The sequence below is a fragment of the Engystomops pustulosus genome, chromosome 1 (genome assembly GCF_040894005.1).
Source record: "Engystomops pustulosus chromosome 1, aEngPut4.maternal, whole genome shotgun sequence".
Lineage (NCBI taxonomy): Eukaryota > Metazoa > Chordata > Amphibia > Anura > Leptodactylidae > Engystomops > Engystomops pustulosus.
Window position 1 is genome coordinate 83,147,905 of NC_092411.1, and position 24,681 is coordinate 83,172,585.

General features: G+C 39.2%; 1 protein-coding gene across 3 annotated transcripts in view; it reads right to left on the minus strand.

The window, feature by feature from the left end:
* Positions 1–7,938: 7,938 nt before the first annotated feature.
* The window catches only part of CABP1 (calcium binding protein 1), a 28,300-nt gene continuing 11,557 nt past the window's right edge, over positions 7,939–24,681 (minus strand). The window contains exons 1-7 of one of the 3 annotated variants that reach the window (XM_072146104.1): positions 13,948–14,249; positions 13,030–13,191; positions 12,128–12,158; positions 10,139–10,282; positions 9,905–10,014; positions 9,628–9,775; positions 7,939–8,535 (exon numbers count right to left, since the gene is read on the minus strand). In XM_072146104.1, the coding sequence (XP_072002205.1) occupies positions 8,510–8,535; positions 9,628–9,775; positions 9,905–10,014; positions 10,139–10,282; positions 12,128–12,158; positions 13,030–13,191; positions 13,948–13,992 (666 nt within the window). In that variant the 5' untranslated portion in view covers positions 13,993–14,249 and the 3' untranslated portion in view covers positions 7,939–8,509. Of the gene's footprint in view, positions 8,536–9,627; positions 9,776–9,904; positions 10,015–10,138; positions 10,283–12,127; positions 12,159–13,029; positions 13,192–13,947; positions 14,250–24,681 lie in introns of those variants that run through there. The other 2 variants (XM_072146113.1, XM_072146095.1) reach the window with 2 other exon arrangements.

The window sequence follows — 24,681 nt, forward strand, 5'->3', positions numbered from 1 at the left end:
CACACTCTGCTCCTCTAGTGTCTTAACAAAAACAGCCACATCACCGAGTGGGTTATTTTACCACCAATACTCTGCACTGTGTGACTACTATTGCCGCTGCCTCCCTGAGCCCCTCTGCCACTGCTCAGCTGGACCTGCGAAGCGGGTTTTGTACCCCGCGGCCGTTTGTCTCCCGTCCTCGTACTGCTGCCACCCTGCTGACTCACACCCACAGTAGCAACTTCACTGCCTGACGTGCAAGCTGACACCCTCTTTTCCTGATGATCATGATGATCATCGATTTGTGTTTCCCTGTCACTGCTATTCTCCTCAACGGTCTCAGTATTCACAGCCTGACTACTTGCAAGTGCAACATAACCTCCCGTGCCAGTCTCCACATCTCTACTTTCCTGCCTACTGCACGAAGCAGCGGATGTATGCCCCACCTCTTCACTGCCAAGCAGCTGCTGACTGTCCTCAAAGAGTTTGTCCTCGCTGTATAGTGGAACTGAGCCCAGACCACCTAGTAGATCTGTAGCTGAGGAAAATGAACAGGACAGAGGCTGGTTGAGGACAGATGAGGGTCGCTGACCTGCTTCTTTGCCATGCCATCTAAGGGTTGTATCTGACGAACCCACGGACTCTTGGCTGGGGTTGTCAGGTGTCATTTGGGAGGAAGTGAATGACTTAGTCAACCAATCGAAAATCTTTGGGTTTTTCATCAACACACTGCCACTAGATGACATCGGCAGTTCTGGCCTCACAGTATCACCCCTGTTGTGACGGCCCCTTTCTGTGCTGCGACCTGTGCCTGCTCCACCTGCCACTTCTCTGTCTGACATATTGACTCGTATTTCTTGATATCTACTTAAGCAACAAAAAAGAATTGAAATTTGGGGAATACAGAGCCCCAAAAACTGACACCCTGGACTTTGAGGAAAAATCACTCCACCAACTATGTGGATTTGACTCCGATTTCTTGATATCTACTTAAGCAACAAAAAAGAATTGAAATTTGGGGAATACAGAGTTCTCTGCCCGATGTAACACGTTGTACTCGTGCCCATTTTGCTAATAAAGGGGGGAAAAAATTCATTTCCACGTATCACCATAAACTTTGAATTCTTGCAGAAGAGAAGTTTTCCTGAAATTCGAAACGAATTCCACTTCGTTAGAATCGATTCGCCCATCTCTAATCATGAGGCTTAGACCTCTTGATGCACTTCTGTTTTCAAAGTACAGACAGTCCCCGGGTTACATACAAGATAGGGTCTTTAGGTTTGTTCTTAAGTTGAATTTGTATGCAAGTCGGAACTGTATATTTTATCATTGTAACCCCAGCCAGAACTTTTTTGGTCTCTGTGACAATTGGATTTTAAAAATGTTGGGTTGTCATAAGAACCAGAATTAACACTAAAGCTTACAGACACCTGTGATAACTGTTACAGCTGATCATTGTAGCCTAGGACTAAAGTAGAATAAATTACAAATATTCAGAGGTCCGTTTGTAACTAGGGGTCTATGTAAGTCGAGTGTTCTTAAGTAGGGGACCGCCTGTAGTTTCTTTATACAGTAACTCATAATACATGCATTCAATACATACAATAACTAATTGTAGGTCATATTTTTAATATAGTTTAGTGTCTCTGGTCACATGTAGCTGATTTATTGAAAATATTTGCAATAAAAGTGCCGTATGATAAAAGTAAATATTTTAGCATGCTACAAAAATGAAATCCTACAGTATGACATAACTTTTGTGGCTTACCTTTCTAGTTTTACTATTATTCAAGTCCTGCTGCGGAAAGAATCTGTTGTGTATAAATATGGTCTAATGGCTTTTATATTTTGCATTCATAAAGAGATATTGAAAAGTATAAACGTGTGAAATAGCCGATTTGAACCTCTGAAACATGAAGTGTCTTTATTTGACCAAATGCAGGAGGTATGCTAAGCTAAATTTATATTCCTTTATGTACTAATTGTCACTCTTATTCACTGTGGTCTAGACTACTGTAACCCACTACTAACCGGTCTTCCACTGACTAAACTCTCTCCTCTACAATCCATTCTCAATGCAGCAGCCAGGCTCAGACCAAAAGCTACACGGATTCCACGAGTCTGTGCCATTTACTGCACTGGTAGCCCATCTCCTTCCGAATACATTTTAAATCATTCACAAAGCTCTGCATAATGCTGCACCTTCCTACCTCTCCTCTTTTATCTCAGTCTGTCGCCCACCCTGGACTCTGATCCACCAGTGATCTTCCTTAATTCGAACCTCCCACTCTTGTCTATAGGACATCTGCCGAGCTGCACCAATTCTCTGGAATGCGCTACCTTGGTCTATGAGTCTAATACCCAACCCCTGCAAAGCATGCTTCAAACATGCTCATAAAACCAATTTATTTAGGCAGTCCTATCACACTTGCTTACTGCTTACCACTTTAACTTTCTCTATTAACCAATTCTGGGTACTCCCCCTGTCTGTTATCCGTAAAATGACAGGTACCAAGCTCCAGGCGTCTCTGCAGTCCCACTGACTTTGGACTTTGTATATAAGATTGCGACTGAAGGCCATTCCTTTATAAAATGGCTGGACCATTATACAAGTGATTATTCCTTTTGTGTCCCTTCTTTCTCATAGACTGTAAACCCTACACAATTTGATGGCTCTCTCTCTCTCTCTATATATATATAATATTCAGACCTACAACTCAGCGACATAACATAATAATAATCTTTATGTATATATATATATATATATATATATTATATATATATATATTAAGATTATTATTATGTTATGTCGCTGAGTTATAGGTCTGAATATTATCTACAATATACACATATACACAAAATACATATTAATTGCAGAGATTTGGCTCTGTATATCTTTGCAGTAAACTGTGAGATTTCCTGCAAAAGGCAAATAATGCATTGATATTGGTTATACTTGTATCAGACAAAGTTCTGCTGCTCAGGCAAGCTGTGTTGTTAGACAGTGTAATCTCAATGTGCATGGCTGCTTTCCTAGAGCAGCTCATGGATAAACACATTGAGATTAACAGAGAAATTGGATAATGATGTCAAAGGGAAATGCTGACCTTCTGCAAACACATAACCCACAATCAACTGTACAATTCTTGGTTTTATTTAAGCGTTTAGAAAATGTGGAACCTAATGAAAGAAATACTTCAATGATTCTAATTTGTAGATTCTATATAATGTATATTACAGTTTTATTTTATGGTTTCTGACTACAATTATATTTACAATTATCTAATTCATCATAATACTCATTATATAATCCAATAATCTGTCATGATATTAAATGAAATCTACCATCAAAACTAAGGATGGTAAACTAGGGACACTTAAGCAAAAATCCAGGAATCGTAACTGTGGTAATCTTATATTTGTTATCCATGGCCTTCTTCCTTCTAAAATCAACTTTTAAAATAATACTAATGAGCAATAAGTGCTCTGCGGGGTGTTACAGGAGACGATCCTTGGTGCATCTTCACATCTCACAGTCTTCCCTGCTCCCTCAGCACTTCCTTCTCCCTCTGCCTGCTGTAATCTCGTACAGGGAAGGAGAGAAGTGCTCCTGCTCTGGCAACGTCCCTGAGAGGCCTTCTGGCTCATCAGCATCAATTTAAAAGTTGATTTTAGACAGAAGGAGGTCATAGATTACAAATATAAGAAGATTAGCTCAGTCACAGGGGCACATTTACTAAGAACAGTGTAAGCTGCATTATGTTTGCCTGTGTAGTCTGCAAAGTGCGCCAGATTCAGGATTTCTGTTGCACTTTCTGCATGAATCGGGCGCCCTCTGCACTTACAGTATTTAGATAAGAAAGAATAAATCACATTTTGATAAACCAGTTAGTGCCCCAAGCCCTCATTTTAATTTGTACGAGTTCTTGAAAATGTTTGACAATATGCTCATAGTTTCTGATGCATTTACAGGACAGGAAACTTAAAAAATGAAATAAAGCACTATTTATTAATGAAAAGTTAAGTGTCCATGTAAAAAGGCATGGGAACTAATCTGTGAAGTTGGAAAACTGCATTGAGAAACATCAATAACAACACAAGTCATCATATCTTTAATAAAGGATTTTAAGGGCCATTTCAACAATAAAATAAAAAGTTAAAAATACACAGCAGTTTTAAAATCCAAAAATAAACTAAAGGAAGCCTTTTGGGGTTATATAAGTAATGACCTTGAAACTTTATGATAATTAATAAACAAACTGAAATATTTTTGGGATAATAGCTTTTGCTACATTATGTGTTTGCTTGCAGCCAGAAATGTCATTTGTAGTCTTTAGCAAAGTGAACTAATCATATACATAATACACATACTATAAGAATGCATCTACTGTATTAATGTAGTTGGCACTGTTGGTTTCTATTAAAACCAGAACTTTAGAAAATGCATTCCACAATAGTAAATGAACAAGAATAAACATATAAGTAACACATTAAGTAACATATAACAGCATAATATGACGGTAGATAGTGCAGGAAGGGAGCCAACAGGAGAACTAGTTCTAGATGTTCACTATGACCCAGAATTAATATAGAATAATAAACATGCATTTCATTCTCTAATAAGGATGTTAGGAAATGATTGTTAAAACACGAGGATGAGTTTTTCCAAGATTCCCCTGACTTTCATATGCTGGAGGGACCTACACCCTGTGGGGACCATGGTGGAAATGCTGGTAACATGAATGGCCAGTTCAAGCCTGAAGGTAACTTCCTTACACTGTCTCATTCCATCAGACAAGCTATCCTTATGATGTTGCAGGCTTTCAAAGCAAGTGACATTGATTTGCTTTCCGTGATAAAGCTGGAGGGACAAATACCTTATAGATTTGGTACAAAAAAGGACTTTTAAGAGTACTGGTAAATTTTGTTCAGCTATAGGAACACTTTTTTCTTTTGGTCACAGTTGGCTGTGCCTTGTTATATATTTTACTGGGAATTATAATCCATGTATAAAACATAAGTTTGTATGATCATAATAAAAAAAATGGAAAGCATGGTAAATATTGTTTTAGAAGGAAATACAGGCATAAATATTAGAAAATGCTGAAGTGTGCAGCTATGGAGTACAATCATGAGAGAAATAATTACATCAACCTTTAATTCTATGGTTTTGCATATTTGCACATAATTAAAATAAATATGATCCTTAAAAGGTCTTAAAATTATTTGCCACAAGCATATCTAAAATAAGCCATGTGTGGAAAAAGTACAATCCTTAAAACAATATCTTGTCGAACCATCTTTAAAACAATAACTCAAAGAAATTATTTTCTGTATGACTTGATTCTAAGCCTTTACTTAAAAGGGGTATTCCCATGAATAAAAAAATTCTTAAAAATGCTCAGGATGGCAAAATAACATATTCTCTAATTCAATGTTACAACGTTTCTCAGATATAATTCTAACCTGTCTCTATTGGTCCTGCTATTGTGTGTTTTGGTTTGCATGGGAGCCGACCATAAACCCAGACCTGACTATGGCCAGGCAGGTCTTCCTGTTTGGTCCCGTTCCTCCCACATGAACACTACTGCAGGAGCAGGGGAAGAGGACGCAGAGATCACTAGAGCTAGAGGAACCATCTATGCAGCAGCATGAGGAGGAAAACAGCTCTACAAACAAGATATAGCAGTGCTGAGTGTGTGTTTGAATGATTCAGTGAGGTAGTAGAGCTGAGTGTGTTATTAGGAATTTTACATCCATCTCTTGACTCTGATCTGTCTCATCTCTCTTTACCTATGTGTCAGATTCTAAGCACACTGTGGGGGATTTATTAGTAGTGTCTGAGAGCAAAGCTGTCTAGTTGCCCATAGCAACCAATAAAAGCTAAACTTTTATTTTCCCACAGCTGTTTATAAAATTAAAGCTGAGCTCTGATTGGTTTCCATAGGCAACTATAACAGTTTTACCTCAGACACTTCTGGTAAATCTCCTCCATTGTCCCCACACAGCGACAGGTGGATAGGAGGATGTGCATGAGCATAGCATAGAGGAATCAGGTGTCTTCTCAGCTAACGCACTCCCACAGGGCTGCATTTTATATCTGCATCTCTTAATTTTCATCACTAATGGATTAAGAGTTGAGGACTTTTTTTCATGAACAAACCCCTTTAAAGGGGTTATCCGAGACTTTAAAAAAAAAAAACCTGTACTAACCCTCCGCCGCCGCTGCTGATATCCCACGCCGCGGTCCCCAGGGGCACAGAAGCTGCGCTCGGGGATCTTCCGGTTGACCCAGCCACTCCCATCCATCACCATATCCCAGCGCCTACAATGCTGAGAGATGGGGACAGATGGGAGTGGCCGGCCACCTCTGCTCCCCAAGTGCAGCTCCCGTGGCTTTATAAACAAACAGATCAGATGGACCGCGGCGCGGGACATCGGGAGTGATGGAAGAGGTGAGTACAGGTGCCTAAGCCCGTCCCTATTTTATTGGTAGTCCTGGAAAACCCCTTCAGGGATCCACCATAGAATTTGGAATGATTGGGCCATTGTAACATCTTGATCTAGTTTTTGGTAAAAAAAAAAAAATAATGACACTGGAACTTGTATGTCCTAATATGAAAAACCACAGAATTCAAAGAGGGTGTACTTTCCTTTTCTTAAGAATGTATAGAACACTTTGTGGGCAAGGTGACTACAGTTACAAGGTAATCATATTGGGGCACATTAACTAACAACAGTGCAAACTGTACTAAATGCAGATTGCCTATGCAGTTTGCAGGGTTCACCAGATTCAGGATTTCTGGAGCACATACTTCATGAATCTGGCGCCCCCTGCACTGCTCCGACAAAATGGACCACTTTTTGTTGGTGCACCTTTAACATAGAGTGTGCAACAAAATACTGACTTTGCATATTAAATCTGGCTCTTGGTCAGCCTGATCACCGGAACGCCCATAATTTGCGTTGCATGATGACTATTGCAACCACACAAAATGGTTACGTGCAACACAAATGTGGTGCAGACACTTCTTAAATACCTGTGTAAGCAGTTTGCACTAAAATGAATGTGTAAAGTCCAACAGAAAACTGGTGCACAACCCTTAGTAAATTTACCCCATTATGTTTCAAATCTGTCATAATATTTACATAAAGTTTAGTTGGGGAAGATTAATTAGAATGTTTTTTCTTCACATAAATCTCTGCTTAATTTATGCAGATACATGGACCCAGGACTACACCTTAAAGGGGACTTGATTCAAAATACTTTTAGTATGTTCTCAAACAACTTAATTACTTCCAGAATGGTGGCATCATCCAGAAAATCAACTTTGAAGTGATATGTAAATTGGTTGTATAAGGTGAAGCAGGTGGAGAGTTTAGCAATAAAGTCACATTCTCCCTACCTAAGAATGTCCCCTTCCCTGTAATTGATGCCTCTTCATCAAGGGACATCCCTCACCAACTCTCCTGGAGTTTGATGTATGATTTCAATCACAACAGCGGGGTGTTCTAAGGAGGGGAGAGATTGACTTCAGTGCTATACTCTCTGCCTTTGGGACTCATCTCTTACTGGAGAAGGGCCACTGACCTTGAAAGACAGGTTCCCTTTATCTTCTCAGCAAAGAAGGAGCAGAGATTTACAAGGATAAATTAAATGTTCCAGTGAATCTACTCCTAACTGCAGATTATAATACATTTCATGATGGCAAGTTGCTCTTACATGACACTGGTTATGAAGTGCCTAAAGAAAATTGAAACAAATATTTCTTGCGATACACTACCGTATTAATACAACATTGCTATTATTATTTAATGTTCTGTTTTGAAGATAGCAAAGTGAGTTTAAATGGAGGCCGCATGAATTGTTATGGCAGTGTAACTGCAACAAAGTTAGGAAACCTAAAAACAAAATAGAGAACATGTTTATGAAAAATTTAAAAAATGGAATAAAGTATTTTTACTGGCATCTATGGCTTAATACTGGACTATTAATTTCCTTGGATTATTATAGATAGTTGATTATCAGTTAATTTTCTATTTAAGTGCTAGGGCTGTCTGAAGTATCTGCACATTTATATTATCTATACAATAAGATTCCTTTCACTATAAACCCATAAAATTATTACTTATTTGTTATTTATATCTTGGAAAAGCCAGGAAGCAGAATCTATTCTATTATTGCACAAATCCTTTAGGAGTAAAGTCACAAGAAGGGCGCTGGCTCATGCACACATCAATTTGCCTTTCCCATTGGTCTGGGGAATTCTTCATCTTGCTTAACAGTCAGTGTTCCCCATATGTAGAATATCACATTTATGGGATGGCACACAAGAAGTTGAAGCAGCAGGGAAGAATAACCTGTGCTGTATCCCATAAGAAGAATATTAGGACATCATGGCTGATAGGGATATCATGGCTGATGTGGGCACTGCCCTTCCAAGTCCAAGACATTAGCGGGTTAGTTCAGGCACAGCTTTGCTAATGCAGCACAGTCAGATGGAAGAGATGGTCATCGCTTTACCAAAGGTCAGCGAGACATCATACGAACAAACTCTGCAAGAAAATGTAAAAAAGAAATCAGTGCAAATGTAAAAAATGTTGACCTTAAACAATGAAAAATTTACAAAGAATCTGTCGGCAGTTTAAAGGTATGAGAGAGGTAAACTGCTAGGCAGTCTTTCAGCCTGAATATGTCAAGACAAGGAAGATGGGGGATGTATATACGCTGTGTGTGTAAATGCAGCCTAAAAACAGCAAGGTTAGGCAAACCAAATCGAAAACCAAGATGGCAGCACGGTACAAAACCATAAGGTGTAGAATAATCAAAAGCTACCAGCAATGGTCACTATCAGTGCAAGCACAGAAAAGTATGTGGTATAATAAAGAGCCAGAAGAATTGTTAGACAGGCAATGAATGAACTCACAGGTGAGTTTAAATGGAGGGCCTGGACATCCCCCCAGCAGCAGGATCCTGGACACACCCCCAGGTCCAAGAGGCAGCAAGATTCAGGCTAAAAGGCTACAGTTGAGTTGTAGACCTGGATAAAAGGTTTACTTTTCACTATTACTACTAACAGCATACAAAAAGATGCAAATTTACATTTCTGTAGGGCTGTTACCTAAGATTATCTGTGGTTTTCTATGGTTACAACTGCCAACAGATTTACTTTAAAAACTAAGCCCATAGACCAGCCCCATAGCACACAATAATTCACCAAGCCTTAAATAAGACCTCTTTATTCTAACAAATCTAAACACATTGGCCCACATTTACTAAAAACAGTGAAGTCTGTACTATGCGCAGTTTGCCTTTGTAGTGTGCAGAGGGCTCCCTCTAATCCTTTTTGGTGCACCTTTAACATGGGCCGTGCGACACACTTCTGTCGACCTTTGCATGTTAAATGTGGCACACAGTCCCACTGAGCACCAGAACGCCCATTTCAGTTCTGAATTTTATGTGGTGCCTGGTATAGTTCAGAGTGCAATTGAGTCTCGGACATTTCTTAAATACATGTGCAAGCAATTCACACAAGAAAGAAAGTGCAAAGTCTGGCAAGAAAACTGTTGCAGGGGCTTTATTAAATCTACCACAAATTTGCCACATTTAATTACCTGAACTCATTAGTATAATAGAACAATGCTAACCTTCAAAGTCCACCTGTCCATCTCCATTTAGATCAACATCCCGTATGATATCTTCAATATCCCTGTGTCCAACTTGTTGTCCCAAGAGCTTTTTCATGGCTTCTCTTAGTTCACTTGTGCTGATCTCTCCATCTCCATTGGTGTCAAACTGAATGTTGGTGCAAAAAAAATTCTTATTACCTTGGTGTCTAGTTTGTCTGAATGCTGCTAAAAATGGCTTCTAGTTCATGAAAAGTCTTAAACAGGGAAGAGGTTATGCACTAAAAGCATTTCTTACCTCCTTGAAAGCATCTCGAAGTTCCTTCACGCCAATCATATCGGCTGTCTCTGCAAGTAGCTTGGGACCCATTAGCTCCACAAAATCATCAAAGTCCACATGACCTCCAACTAAGACAGTAAAATAAAGAACAAGAAAAGTTATAAAGCAAGAAAATTATAGTTGTTACTATACAATACCTACTACATGTAGATGCCTAGAATAATTGCATATGAACATAACTACATTACTTACGGTTCATATTGATTTGTTGAGACAGTTCTATTAGCTCCATTTCTGTTGGCATGTATCCCATGGTCCTCATACAATCCCCTAAATCTTTACAGCTGATGTATCCATCCTTGTCTTTATCAAATTCTTTGAAGGCTTCTCTTAGTTCTATAGAAAATATAGTAGTGTTAATCTTCTAAAGATAAAGAATTCTCTGTACAAACTGTATATTCAATTTCACTTAATATGTTCAATAAATACAGTTGTAGAACATCAACTTTCTCTTGTGTAGATGTAAAATGTCAAGATGGATATTGGTCAAGGGACAGACTTGGTTTATGAACAATTAATTTATTGTCTATCCATTTAATATTAGCTTAAAGTTCAAAACATATTCCAGGAAATGCAATATGTTTCCTGCTAAGATGTGATGCCATTTATTATATTTTCTGCTGATATTTTGATTATTATTAATAATAATTATAATATTATTAAGTTTAAATGATAATTGAAGTTAATATTTATTCTTTGATGTATTTATACATATGCAGTTTCTTTGCATTCTTACATTAGATCTTTATACTTTATATAATCAATATTTTAATCTTATACCTAAACATCAACCTACCGTATTAATCATTGCATTTAGAATGTTAATTCCATAATCAGAAAAGTGAATTCCATATTCACTATACATTATTATTTATTGTACATAAAACATGTAACAAATTCTAATGAACATAAAGTCCCTGTGATTCATACATCCTTCATACTGATACATTCTGGTTTAGCAGATCCAACATTTTAACACAATAGGAGTTATTTATCGTTAGGCTGGCTCCCTGGGACACTTCTATGTCTGTCTATGGAGCCCCGCAAATTAATTAAAGTGGCTTTGGCCCTATAATAAATGTTCTTGTTGTATGGGATTTGTTATTAAATAAGTCGCGAAAAAGTCGCAAAATGCATAAAAAGTCGCAGCACATAGACCAGCAGGGGAGCGGAGTAACTATGCAACTTTTTTTTCGACTTTTTTAAAAAGTAGCATGTCATGAACCTGGCTTTGCACTAGCAGTAATTCTATGTTTACGCCAGAAAAGAGAAGTGACGGAAATAGTCCTGTGTGACTTTTTGGCAGTGAAAAGACGTCATTACAACTTTATTGAGATTTTTTTACGTTAAAAAAACTGACAAAACCAATGATAAATAGCTCTCAGTGTTTCTAACATAAGCACCCAATAATTGCACGGTGTGACTAGTTCATTAGTTTTTTTCATCCACTAACAAAGTTGATAGAGATGACAAATTTCAGCATCAAATCAAGTTGCACTTGTTAACCTCTGCCATTATACCAAATTACGGTAAATCATGCTTTATGCTTTGATCTTCTCCTCTAAGTATAATAATTGTATTATTCTTTATTATCTTCTTACTTTTCTACCTAGCTATTCTATCTATTCCTACATTCAATTGTAGAAATGATTCCAGGACTAATTTCCAGTGCTTCCAGTGCACATTCCAAGGTTTAAGCCAAGAAGTATGTATCTTGCATGCAGATTAAAATGATAAATCTTATTAATAATTGGTTTGAGACTACCAAGTTGGGGTTGAGGACAGTTTTAATGGCCCAAACCTGGTGTATATAGTTTTTTTCAACAGAGGAACCAAATGAGCAGACCTTTGACTTACTATTAACTATACTATTGTATACTATGCCTATAGTATAGCATGTTGATTTTTACAAGTCATTACATTAAATATCCATATCCTACCAGATTCACTACATCCAAAAACCCTATATTGGAATCGCAGTATTTAGTGTCATCACTCCCTCTGCACTTGTTTTTATTCCACTACAGCAGCTTCCTTATAAACCAGCTCATCTGTCGCATTCACAGTCATTGTCCTGTTCTTCACAATATCACACATTGCAAGCGTCTCAGTCACAGTAAGCATCACATATTTCTCCTGACTTTGACGTATTTCCCATTACAAACACTGCAATTTGTTTACCTTCTATTTCTTCTGGACGTAGTTCTCTGTCCTAAAAGAGAACATATTGAATAAAAGATTAGATCTAAAGAAGGGAGCAGTGAAATGAAGAGGATTAGATGGTTGAACTCCAATAATCTGGACAATGATTACACAGAAGCCAGTGGGTATAAGGCAAGGAGCTTGGATGCTCAGCCGTCTAGATCTGGCCATGTCGTTTGTAGTCATTTGTACACAATATCTTGTTCTCTTCCTTCATCACCAATTAATAAGCATATCTTTAAAGATTACAACAGCATTCTAATCAGACCGTGAATAAATTTTCTCTTGCTTTGCTGACACTGATTCCTGCCAGGCCTTTGTATGGCACAGTATGTTTTTTTTTAAAGTCTACAAATAAGACATCAGAGTAAGAAGATTTGCTTGGTCACAGGGTATTAACGTCTTCTAAAAGCAGCAATAATGATGGCAAAATACATTTTGGAAGAGAGATAATGGGAAATATACTTAAAGAAGAGCTGTTTTGCATTAATGATACATTGGAACTTTTTTGTTCATTATGTTATTATCTATATACCTAAGTAATAAAATAATATTCAATTTGAAGAAAACTGCATTCCCTTCTGAAATTACAATAAATTAATTTGCTAACGTTATGACATGAATATGTTGAGATGGAAGAGGAAACATTGTTTGAAGTTCCACTCTGAAGATGATAGGTTCAAATATACACATTTACCAATCTCTTGTACAGTAATGGTATTCTACTATTCAACAAGCACATACTTCCACAGAATGGATGAAGTGAGTGGCACTATTTCCTCCATGGTAATGATGATAAAGAAGTGAATGGGAATTCCAGTGTGAAAGGGGGTTCCAGTCACACAAAAGTGGGAAAGGTGGAAGGATCAGAACTCACGTACAGGCTGCCGACTTTCAGCGAATCCCTTCCGGAGAAAAATACAGGCTGGGCCCAGCAGGTTGTGCATCACTGCGCAGTTCTGAGCCAAAAGCATAAGAGGTCCCTGAGCACCCTCTTCCCCTGTCTGCGCCGGTCTGAGGCAGCTTCTTTCCTCCTGGTGCATCTTACAACATACAGAGTGTTACCAGAACACTAAGGGGTCAGCATCAAAACCTGGATCTATCTGATCCTTTACTTGTAAAAATATTCAAACTACTAGACACTTCTGGGGTCTCAAGAACCCCCCCCCCCTCTGAATCTAGGATATATTACAATTAAGCCTTCTGCATTCCTTCTCTATTTCTCTGTTGTAGTCTGTTGTGGTGCTGTATATCATACCATCCCTGTTACCAGCATTTAACAGTGCCACTTCTCTCTTCTGCTCTTTGATAGACTTTCTATGTGGTTATGGTTTTGTGTAGGAATAATTTCCTGTGTCTGTTTTCCTTGCCACCTCTTTCCATTCCCTCCCACCCCTGTATCTCCTCTCTATATAAGGAACTGTTTTAATCTGGCCCTGTCGGACCTTCCATTCCCACGCCTTTATAAGACATATTTACTTTGCTTGTCTCTGTAAGTCCTTTGGGAACATGCAACAAGCTTTGAAGGACACATTACAAATATAGGATACATCTCAAGTTTAAAAATACGAAAGCATTATATGAAAATCATATTTATAGATACATACAGAAGTCAATGTGGGCATTATTGCTCAGCTGATGCTGAAACGTCAGTGCTTGTTCTTTTTAGGGACAAACCTAAGGCTGTTTTCATTGCGATCCCTAGATATTTCTCTACATCCTTCTCCTAATAGCTATCTTTCCTTTGTGAAACCCAATTCCATCGCTTGCTGCAGGTATTGCTCTATTGGGAGACATACCTTTTGTGAGAGGTTTCGGAGAGGAGACTTCACACAATTCCCCATAACACACAGTACAAAGCAGAGGACGAGCTTTCCCGAGGGGTGAGAGATTGAGAGGGCAGCAGCCAGCGAGGCATCCCGCACAGTGAGCGCCTTTGAGCCTTGGGGGCAGTCAGCAGCATCCCACAGATTAGACCCTTTGAGCCGCAGATTGTTTCTCTTATAGAGCCTCTGATTACAGCAGATAAACTGCAGCAGAAACTATTCCCTGATGAGCTCAGAGAATCCGGCTAATTTGGAGCTGGTCCCCCTTCCCCCCATGAGCCTTACAGCTTTTCAATGACATGATGTGGGACAGATCAGCTGGAGGCGGACACAGGATTCATGACAACTGACGTCGGCTCTGTGCAGCGCTAGGAACCTTCTGATTCTTGGATTTTGGAATTTTATTGTTAGTTTACTTCCAAAGCACAGTACCGTCATCTAACCATAAAATGCTTAACTGGAATGGGATGCTCATATTTTAATATGGTTGTCTGTTTGAAGATGCATGATCTACACCGGACACAATGTAGAACGACATGAGCTGTCAAAGAAAGGACAATGTACTATTGTGTTTCATTAGAGGACACGGACTGAGCATGTACCACTCCATATCTGCATCAAGTATGTATCACAGGCCCTGCCACATTACGATGCCTCCAATCTCAAGACATTTCAGAACAAGAGAAAATGTTACAGCAGATAAGACTGCCTTCTGGATTACACACAGTGCCGTAGGAACATATTAGAGAATCCCAGATATTCCTATTCTGAAAAAGAGGGTACAAAAATGTTGACCATGAAGATCAAGCTCTCACTTAAATGAGAGGAGAATGATAGTGCATGCTTATTGTGCTTGCCTGACATATATGTGCAGTGCATTAAAATATACACATATAGTAGAAAATGTAAGCAACTCATAATAGACATTAAAATTTCCAGCAAACAGTAAATTAATTTCATCTCAACAGATCTTGTTGAATCACTAGACAGATTGAAGGGACAAAGGGTTTTCTAACATACAGAACATTCACAGAATAGAAAGAGATTACAGATGATCTATCTTCACATCACCTGAGTCTACCAATGACACATTCTGCGGGTTGCTTATTATGCTGATGAAAGAAGAAGACGGCTTTGAGTTCCCAATTATTATTTAAGACACATCACATAACAATGCTGAAGGTCAATAAACGTATTGGGAAGATGTGACAAATGCTGAATTACTCTCCTGAATGTATGATTTTAATATTATGCCAAAAGCTAAAGAAGTCATTGATACACACAACATGTGTGTAGGAGGTCAAACCCTTACAACCCAGCAGCTGACTGAATGAGACTATTACCATATTAACTGTAATCTTAAAATCATAAAAGGAATAAAGCAATTTAATGGTTTCTGTTCTTTATCATAATCACTATTTTTCCTCCATTTTCATCAGCATTTCACCTTTCAACTACATTAGGTGTTGGATCCCGCCATACATCAATTAGCTTATACGTGCATTCTCACGGATGCTTCTAGAATGGGAGATGTCATCCTTAAAAAGTGCAAGGGCTATAAGGTCTGATACTAAGAAATATGAGTGTTGTATGCCTACAAGGAGTGTGGATATGCAAACTGGGACTGAGGTAAAGTAATGCATCATTTCTACACTCTATTTTCCTAAAAAAGTTATGAGTTTCTGACTGCAAAAGTGTTTAAAGGAAACCAACCACATGGATGCAGTACTTCTAAACCAAGCACACTTACATGCTGGCTTGTGACTCCTGAGACTGGATCAATTTTTCTTTTTGCCTTTTATAGCTTAGTTTTTTTTTGTTTTTTTTTTTACTTTTTGTAAAATTTTAAAATGTGCCTTAGGGGCTCCTGTCTTTTGCAAAAGCCCCTACTGGCTTGGTTGTCTGCTAATCATTCATGCCTCTTTTTGTTGTTTCTGTCTCTTCCCTCCGCCCCCAGCCATTGAACTGCCAATGTTACCTGGCTCTCGACAATTCCAATGCACGTGCTGTCATCTCCTCATTGAGGTGTGAATAATTACCAGATGGCGAAGCCAGAAAGGGCTCCTGTGATGTAGACAGGAGCACCAGAGGTTCATTTGTATAATTTTTAAAGAAGTGTTTCTCAAAAACTAAGATATTAGAAGCAAAAGGAAGAATGGATGTTTCAAGAGGCACATGCAACATGCGAGCTTTGCACTATCTATCTATCTATATATATATATATATATCTATATATATATATATATATATCTATATATATATATATATATATCTATATATATATATATATATATATATATATATATGGAGCTGCAGACCTGCAAAGATCTAAAGTTCAGGTGAGACAATCTATCCACAGGAAAACCACTAGTCATGTACTTTTCAAGTCTGCCCTTTATGGAAGGGTGGCAATAAGAAAGCCAGTTGTGAACGTAAGTTCTATTTGTAGTTAATGCTGAGAGGACTCAGCGTGCATATGGAAGAAGGAGCACTGGTCAGATGATTCTCAAATGCCATGTGTGGAGGAAAGCCAACACTGCACATGGATGCCTGCCACCTCAGGGACTGGGAAGCTGGTCAGAGTTGTTGATTAGATGGGTGGAGCTAAATACAGGTTAATCCTAAAGGGTCACCTGTTATAGACTGCAAAAGTCTTGGATTAAAGGGGGCCTCCACCACCTTACTTATAAGCAATGTCTAGCAGTCAGCTTACAGCCCTGAATTGAGTGTCTCTAAGGGTGCATTCACACGACCGTCGGGGCAACGTACGTCCGGCCGCAAATATAGATGGCTATGGCTTGGGATGGGGAGCACAACGAGGGCTCACCATTCCGAGCCGTTGCCACAAAAGAGAGCCGTGAGAGAGTGGCCACTTCGGCCGTGAGAACAGCCTTGCAGCATTATTTTCTATGAAGAGGGGGGGGGGGTGCCCCTTCTTCCTCTCCAGCGTGCTGCATAGGTATGGCGGGCAGAACTCTCAGGGAAGCACTGGCGCATGGGTCTGGCATTACAACTAGGACTAGTAGTCAGTACTACTGCCAAAGTTTAGATTATTAATGATAATTTAGATTCAGATTTGGCACCCTGGGGCCTCCATCTACCTTAACCCCTTAACGCTCTGCGCCGTAGCTCTACGGCGCAGAGGTATAAGGGATGTATGAAGAGGGCTCACGGGCTGAGTCCTCTTCATACAGAGGTGGGGGTTTTTGCATTTTGCACAAAACCCCCACCGCTAATAACCGCGGTCGGTGCTTGCACCGATCGCGGCTATTAACCCTCTAAACGCCGCCGGCAAAGTCGCCGGCGGCGCTTAAAAGACGGCGGCGCGCGGGCGCCGCCATCTTTTTTTCGATCGCCACGCCCCCGAACGTCATCGGGGGGCGGCGATCGGTTACCATGGTAGCCTCGGGTCTTCTTTTGACACGAGGCTACATGGTTTATGCAGGTTCGTTACAATGAGCCAGTGGCTCATTGTAATGTATGACCTGCAAAAATGCCATATATTGCAATACTGTAGTATTGCAGTATATGGTAGGAGCGATCTGACCATCTAGGGTTAATGTACCCTAGATGGTCTAAAAAATAGTGAAAAAAAAAAGAAAAAAAAAAGTTTAAAAAATAAAAAAAATTAATAAAATATTAAAAGTTCAAATCACCCCCCTTTCCCTAGAACGGATATAAAACATAATAAACAGTAAAAATCACAAACATATTAGGTATCGCCGCGTCCCAAAATGCCCGATCTATCAAAATATAAAAACGGTTACGGCCGGCGGTGACCTCCGAGGCGGGAAATGGCACCCAAATGTCCGAAATGCGACTTTTACACCTTTTTATATAACATAAAAAATGAAATAAAAAATGATCAAAATGTCGCACAGACCTCAAAATGGTAGCAATGAAAACGTCGCCTCATTTCGCAAAAAATGACCCCTCACACATCTCCGTGCGCCAAAGTATGAAAAAGTTATTAGCGTCAGAAGATGGCAAAAATTTTTTTTTCTTTTTTGTACACATTCGTTTAATTTTTGAAAATGTATTAAAACACAATAAAACCTATATAAATTTGGTATCACCGCGATCGCACCGAACCAAAGAATAAAGTAGGCGTGTTATTTGGAGCGAAGAGTGAAAGTCGTAAAAACTGAGCCCACAAGAACGTGACGCACGTGCGGTTTTTTTTCAATTTTTCCACATTTGGAATTTTTTTCAGCTTCGCAGTAGACGGCATGTTAAAATAAATAACATCACGGGAAAGTAAAATTTGTTACGCACAAAATAAGCCCTCACACAGGTTTGTACACGTAAAAATGAAAAAATTATGGATTTTTGAAGTTGGAGAGCGAGAAATCAGCCGAAAAACCCTGCGTCCTTAAGGGGTTAATCTGGCTCTGCATACGCTAAGGTGTAAATTTACCTTCCACCAGAACAATCACATTGATGATATCGCCAGAGATACAATGGGACAGCTTACATCAAACTCCAGACCTAAATCCCATTCCAAATCTGTTGATTTGACTTGATAATTGTTGTTCACTAACATACTCCAACCAATCTGATAGAGCTGGAGCTGTTTTGCAAAGAAAAATTGACACATATTTAAGCTTTCAGATGTACAAAACTGGTAAAAACATAAACTAACATGCTTTCAGCCGTCATTGCAGCTAAAGGTGGTATTGATTTAGGGGGCTAAATACATATAGATGCCAAATTTACAAATACCTTTGTAAAATACATAATACAATAATAAATAATAAGAACATAATATAATACATAAGTTTAAGGCAGAAACATTTAAAAATTAGATACAGTATAAAAACTTTATTAAAAAAATGTGTATATTTTAATATAGTGAGGGGTTACAGTGTGAAGTTGAACACATATGGGTGCTGAATTCTCAATGAGTGCTTCTATTTAGAATTAGGTGAACATGATATATTGCCTTAATGGACTTATTATAATCTGGCGGGTCTGTCTTTTGGCCAAAAAGAGTTTATAGTCAGGTGCCTTTATGTGTGCTTGAAATTCCTCATGACAGCCCTGAATGATGGAATACCCATACCATGAAATACCACTATGCAGTAGCCACATAATATTGTAACATGTATTTTCACCACATCTGATCAATACGAACTGTTACTGTATAAAATCCCTATACAGGGATCAATTTAAAGGGAACCTTGCTTCTTTCCTAAAAACCCCAGTAGTAAATTTACTATTGCAGCATTCTTATAAAAATCCACTTTTATTCTTTCTCTGTCATGTAGTCAAGAATAGGAAATGAAGGAATTGGATACAATTGATGAGCAGAATATGGTACAAGAGGGAGTTTATGAGGAAGGAGTGAGGTTACAGGTTCCCTTTAAATAACTGCACATGTAAGTATTACATATGTATTCTACGCCTCATAAAAGTCAATGTAGGAAAGTTAGATCACAGGTGACATATTCTCAGATTTTATTTTGCTTGTATCTGCCTGGACTCTGGTAGAGTCATGTAGGACTAATCAATATGTCACCACCTCAGCCCGTTTGCAGTTCTGAGAAGGCCACTTGTGTTTGCTAATGGACTTCAGCATCAATCAGGAGTGAGAAAGTGACTGTAAGCAAACATTTGTAAGGCACTCAATGTTCCATTGTGAAGTGATGCTGGGGCAGGAGGATAAGTATAAGTTTGGGTACTTTTTTAGGAGTACAGTATAAATCATGATGGTTCTGTGCAGCTTATAAAACAATAACATTAATGGGAATTCTTGAAAAACGTTAAATGTTTGCATTGCAAATAAGGAGGCACTTTAGTTCATTTAAACATCCTGCATGGTATAACGAATAATGGGATCACTTTGAAACTAATGGTAACACACTGAAGTGCATTATACTTAACCCTTAAGGACTAAGCTCATTTTCCCCATTAGGACAAAGCCTGATTTTTCAAATCTGCCTATATCACGATATGCAGTTACAACTTTGAAACACTTTATCTTGCCGAGTTTATTTTCAGGCTGTTTTTTCAATTATGTTGTACTTAACATTAAAGAGGTATTCCCATTTTCTCAAATTAATGTTAATGTTTGTGTAATAAAAAGTTATACAATTTTCCAATATACTTTCTGTATCAATTCTCCAGTTTTCTAGATCTCTACTTGTTGTCATTCTATAGGAAGCTTCATGGTTTACTTCCAGTGGACAGAAATCGAACCATGGTCACACAGGTGCTGTGGCTCGTTAGTATCATAGAGAGTAATCAGAGCTGTGGGTTATAACGAGCCATGCACCTGTGTGACCATAGTCAGATTTCTGTCCACTGGAAGTAAACCATGAAGCTTCCTATAGAATGACAGCAAGCAGAGATCTAGAAAACTGTGAAGAACTGATATGAAAAGTATATGGGAAAATTCTATAACGGTTCATTATAAAAACAATAACATTTATTTGCTGAAATGGGAACACCCCTTTAATGCTATATTTTAATTGAAATATATTGCACTTATTTGTAAAAAATGGAAATTTGGTGAAAATTTCACCATACCCATCATACAGTTAGTCTAACTGCCCAACTTGGTTGCTAACTACAACATTACCTTTATGCTGACATCATTTTTTATATGTTAATTTATTTTATCAGGACAGTGTCGACCCATTTTTAAAACTGCACCCCTCAAACTATTCAGAACAGCCTTTGTTAGAGAAAACACATTTCAGATTTTGTTGTGCAGTTTCTTAGGGAAATACCCCACATGTCAATGTAAACCACTTTAGGGGTCCCCAGCAGAGTGCAGAAGGAGCCATTGAGCTTTTAGAGGGCAGATTTTGATGATGTTGTTTTCAGGTGTCATTATATATTTGAAAAGTTCCTGAGCTACGAGAACAGTGACCTCCCCCCCCCCCCTGTAGAATTTATCAAGGTTTATGTTGAGCTTTTTACCACCACAGATGTTTAATAGCGAGAAATTTACAGTGGCTCATGTAAGTGATATTTTCATTCCAAAAAGGTGCTTTGGCACCTAAATTTTTATTTTTAGAAGGGGTTAAAGAAGTAAACGCACCCCATAGTTTGTTACCCAGTTTCTCCTGAATGCAGTTATATCCCACATGTGATCACACACTGCTGTATGGGTGCACTGCGGGGCTTGGAAGGGAAGGAGTGTTATTATTATTATATTATATTATTATTATTATTACCATTGACATATGTTATCATTAATAGTGCTATTTGGGTTGGGCACCATGCTCAATGAACATATTTTTATGGATGCTATTTCTAATAAGTCCATAAAATAAGAGAACTCTAGACTGAACACATAAAAAGACTGTGACCCATCCAAAAATTACTGGCAGCTAAGTATACAACAGGATAAAGCGACAGCCTAATGCGGAAGCAAATGTGAAACACGCAACTGGGTCACAGTCTTGTTTTGTTTTCAAGCGGATTATAAGAATAATGTTTATTAGATTTGTATAATACATAACACAGTTATTATCTGGAATGTAAAAGCTGTTTTATATGGTTAGAGCATGTTATCTGTACTCCTTACAGGTTTTCCTTTCCTTTTCATTTGACTTCTTTCTTATGAATAAAGTACAGTGTTTATCACTGCAATCTGTGGGTAGGTTTGGTGTCATATAGACTCAAATATGTATCCAGAGATGAATTATGATAAACCTAGTTCAATATTTACTTAGGAGTAATTAAAAGACCTTGAAATCTAGTCTGAAGCTGTTATTAGTAAGTATTACTAGGTACTTTACAATACTTTTTTGTAGTAGAGAGGCAAAAAAAGGGCTAAAGCCAACTAAAGGGAAATGTAGTTGAAAATGGTTTAAAGGAAATCTAGCATCAAAATAAGCATGGCAAAGAGCTCTTACTCATAGATCCAGGCACCACGACTGTGGTAATCTTATATTTGTTACGGCCTCCTTCCTTCTAAATCAACATTTAAAATTATGCTAATGGGGGAGTTACCAGAGCCCCTCCATACTGCAGATTCACAGGCTTTTACAGTGCTTCAGACTCTTCAGACTCATTAGGATCATTTTAAAAGTTTTATTTCGAAAGAAGGAGGCCATGGATAACATACACTCACCGGCCACTTTATTAGGTACACCATGCTAGTAACCGGTTGGACCCCCTTTTGCCTTCAGAACTGCCTCAATTCTTCGTGGCATAGATTCAACAAGGTGCTGGAAGCATTCCTCAGAGATTTTGGTCCATATTGACATGATGGCATCACACAGTTGCCGCAGATTTGTCGGCTGCACATCCATGATGCGAATCTCCCGTTCCACCACATCCCAAAGATGCTCTACTGGATTGAGATCTGGTGACTGTGGAGGCCATTTGAGTACAGTGAACTCATTGTCATGTCCAAGAAACCAGTCTGAGATGATTCCAGCTTTATGACATGGCGCATTATCCTGCTGAAAGTAGCCATCAGATGTTGGGTACATTGTGGTCATAAAGGGATGGACATGGTCAGCAACAATACTCAGGTAGGCTGTGGCGTTGCAACGATGCTCAATTGGTACCAAGGGGCCCAAAGAGTGGCAAGAAAATATTCCCCACACCATGACACCACCTTCATCAGCCTGAACTGTTGATACAAGGCAGGATGGATCCATGCTTTCATGTTGTTGACGCCAAAATCTGACCCTACCATCCGAATGTCGCAGCAGAAATCGAGACTCATCAGACCAGGCAACGTTTTTCCAATCTTCTACTGATGAGCTTGTGCAAATTGTAGCCTCAGTTTCCTGTTCTTAGCTGAAAGGAGTGGCACCCGGTGTGGTCTTCTGCTGCTGTAGCCCATCTGCCTCAAAGTTCGACGTACTGTGCGTTCAGAGATGCTCTTCTGCCTACCTTGGTTGTAACGGGTGGTGATTTGAGTCACTGTTGCCTTTCTATCAGCTCGAACCAGTCTGCCCATTCTCCTCTGACTTCTGGCATCAACAAGGCATTTCCACCCACAGAACTGCCGCTCACTGGATGTTTTTTCTTTTTCAGATCATTCTCTGTAAACCCTAGAGATGGTTGTGTGTGAAAATCCCAGTAGATCAGCAGTTTCTGAAATACTCAGACCAGCCCTTCTGGCACCAACAACCATGCCACATTCAAAGGCACTCAAATCACCTTTCTTCCCCATACTGATGCTCGGTTTGAACTGCAGGAGATTGTCTTGACCATGTCTACATGCCTAAATGCACTGAGTTGCTGCCATGTGATTGGCTGATTAGAAATTAAGTGTTAACGAGCAGTTGGACAGGTGTACCTAATAAAGTGGCCGGTGAGTGTATATAAGAAGATTACCACAGTATTGGTGCCTGGGTCTATGAGTAAGGCCCCCTTCACACTTGCGGTTTTCACGCGCGTTTTCTGCGCGTGCTTTTGACGCGCAGAACTTGCATTGCACTCTGACCCATTGTAATCAATGGGTCTTTTCAGACTTGCATTTTTTTTTCACGCGCACACGTGCGTTTTTTTAAACACGCGTTTAAATCTCGACATGCTTTACTTTTGCAAGTCACGCACGTGAAAAACGCACCATACAAGTCTATGGAGATGCATCAAAAACGCATTGCACTCTGACACACTTGCAAGTGCAATGCGTTTTTCACGCATCAATTGCCATAGAAAAGATAGAGCTCAGCCCTGAGTCCATTTCACGCGCATTTTCTGCGCGTGAAAAACGCATTGAAATTGCATTGAAATTGCATCAAAAACGCGTGTGAAAAACTGAGACACTGAACAAACTCTGACTGAGAACAGATTGCACTCTGATGCAAAATGTGCGTTTTTCACTGACCAAACTCTGATCGCACCCTGATCAAACTCTGACATGAAATGCAAAGCGAGTGTGGAAGGGGCCTTTCACACTTCCGATTTTCATGCACATGTTCTGCGTGTGCTTTTGATGCGCAGAACTTGCATTGCACTCTGACCCATTGTAATCAACAGACATTTTCTTTCATGCACATTTTTTTAAATGCACGTTTCAATCTCAGCATGCGCTACTTTTGCAAGTCACACGTGTGAAAAAACGCACCATACAAGTCTATGGAGATGCATCAATCACGCATCAATTGCCATAGAAAAGATAGACCTCAGTCCTTAGTCCTTTTAATGCACGTTATCTGCACGTGAAGAACGCATTGAAATTGCAGTGAAAATGCACGTGAAAAATTGAGACACTGAACAATCTCTGACTGAAAACTGATTGAACCATGTTGCAAAATGTCAGTTTTTCACTCACTAAACCCTGATCGCACCCTGATCAGACTCTGACGTGATCTGCAACGCAAGTGTGAAAGAGGCCTAAGGGTACATTCATACGGCCATCTGGGGGGATGTATATGCGGCCGTGTGAATGTATCCCCTTCCAACAACATCCGCCCTCCTCTTCTCCGTCCAGCTACGGATATACACAGCAAACAACCAAGGAAAGACAGTCAGTGAGACCAGGTAACTGGTAGCGTCTAGGCTGCTAGCTGACAAATGGCTGCAAATAGTTTATGAGTGTAAATGAGAAAATTGCTTGTTTTGGCTTAGTGCTGAGCTAGACAAAAGGGTTTTTTACTTTACAAGTTGTACTTTAATGGGTTAACACCCACAGTCTGTGCCAGCCCCATTCATAGATGTTTGCCATTGGTGTTTTCGCCAAACACCATAGCTGTATAGCGAAGGCTCAGCCTGTGAGCCCTTTCCATACTCTCC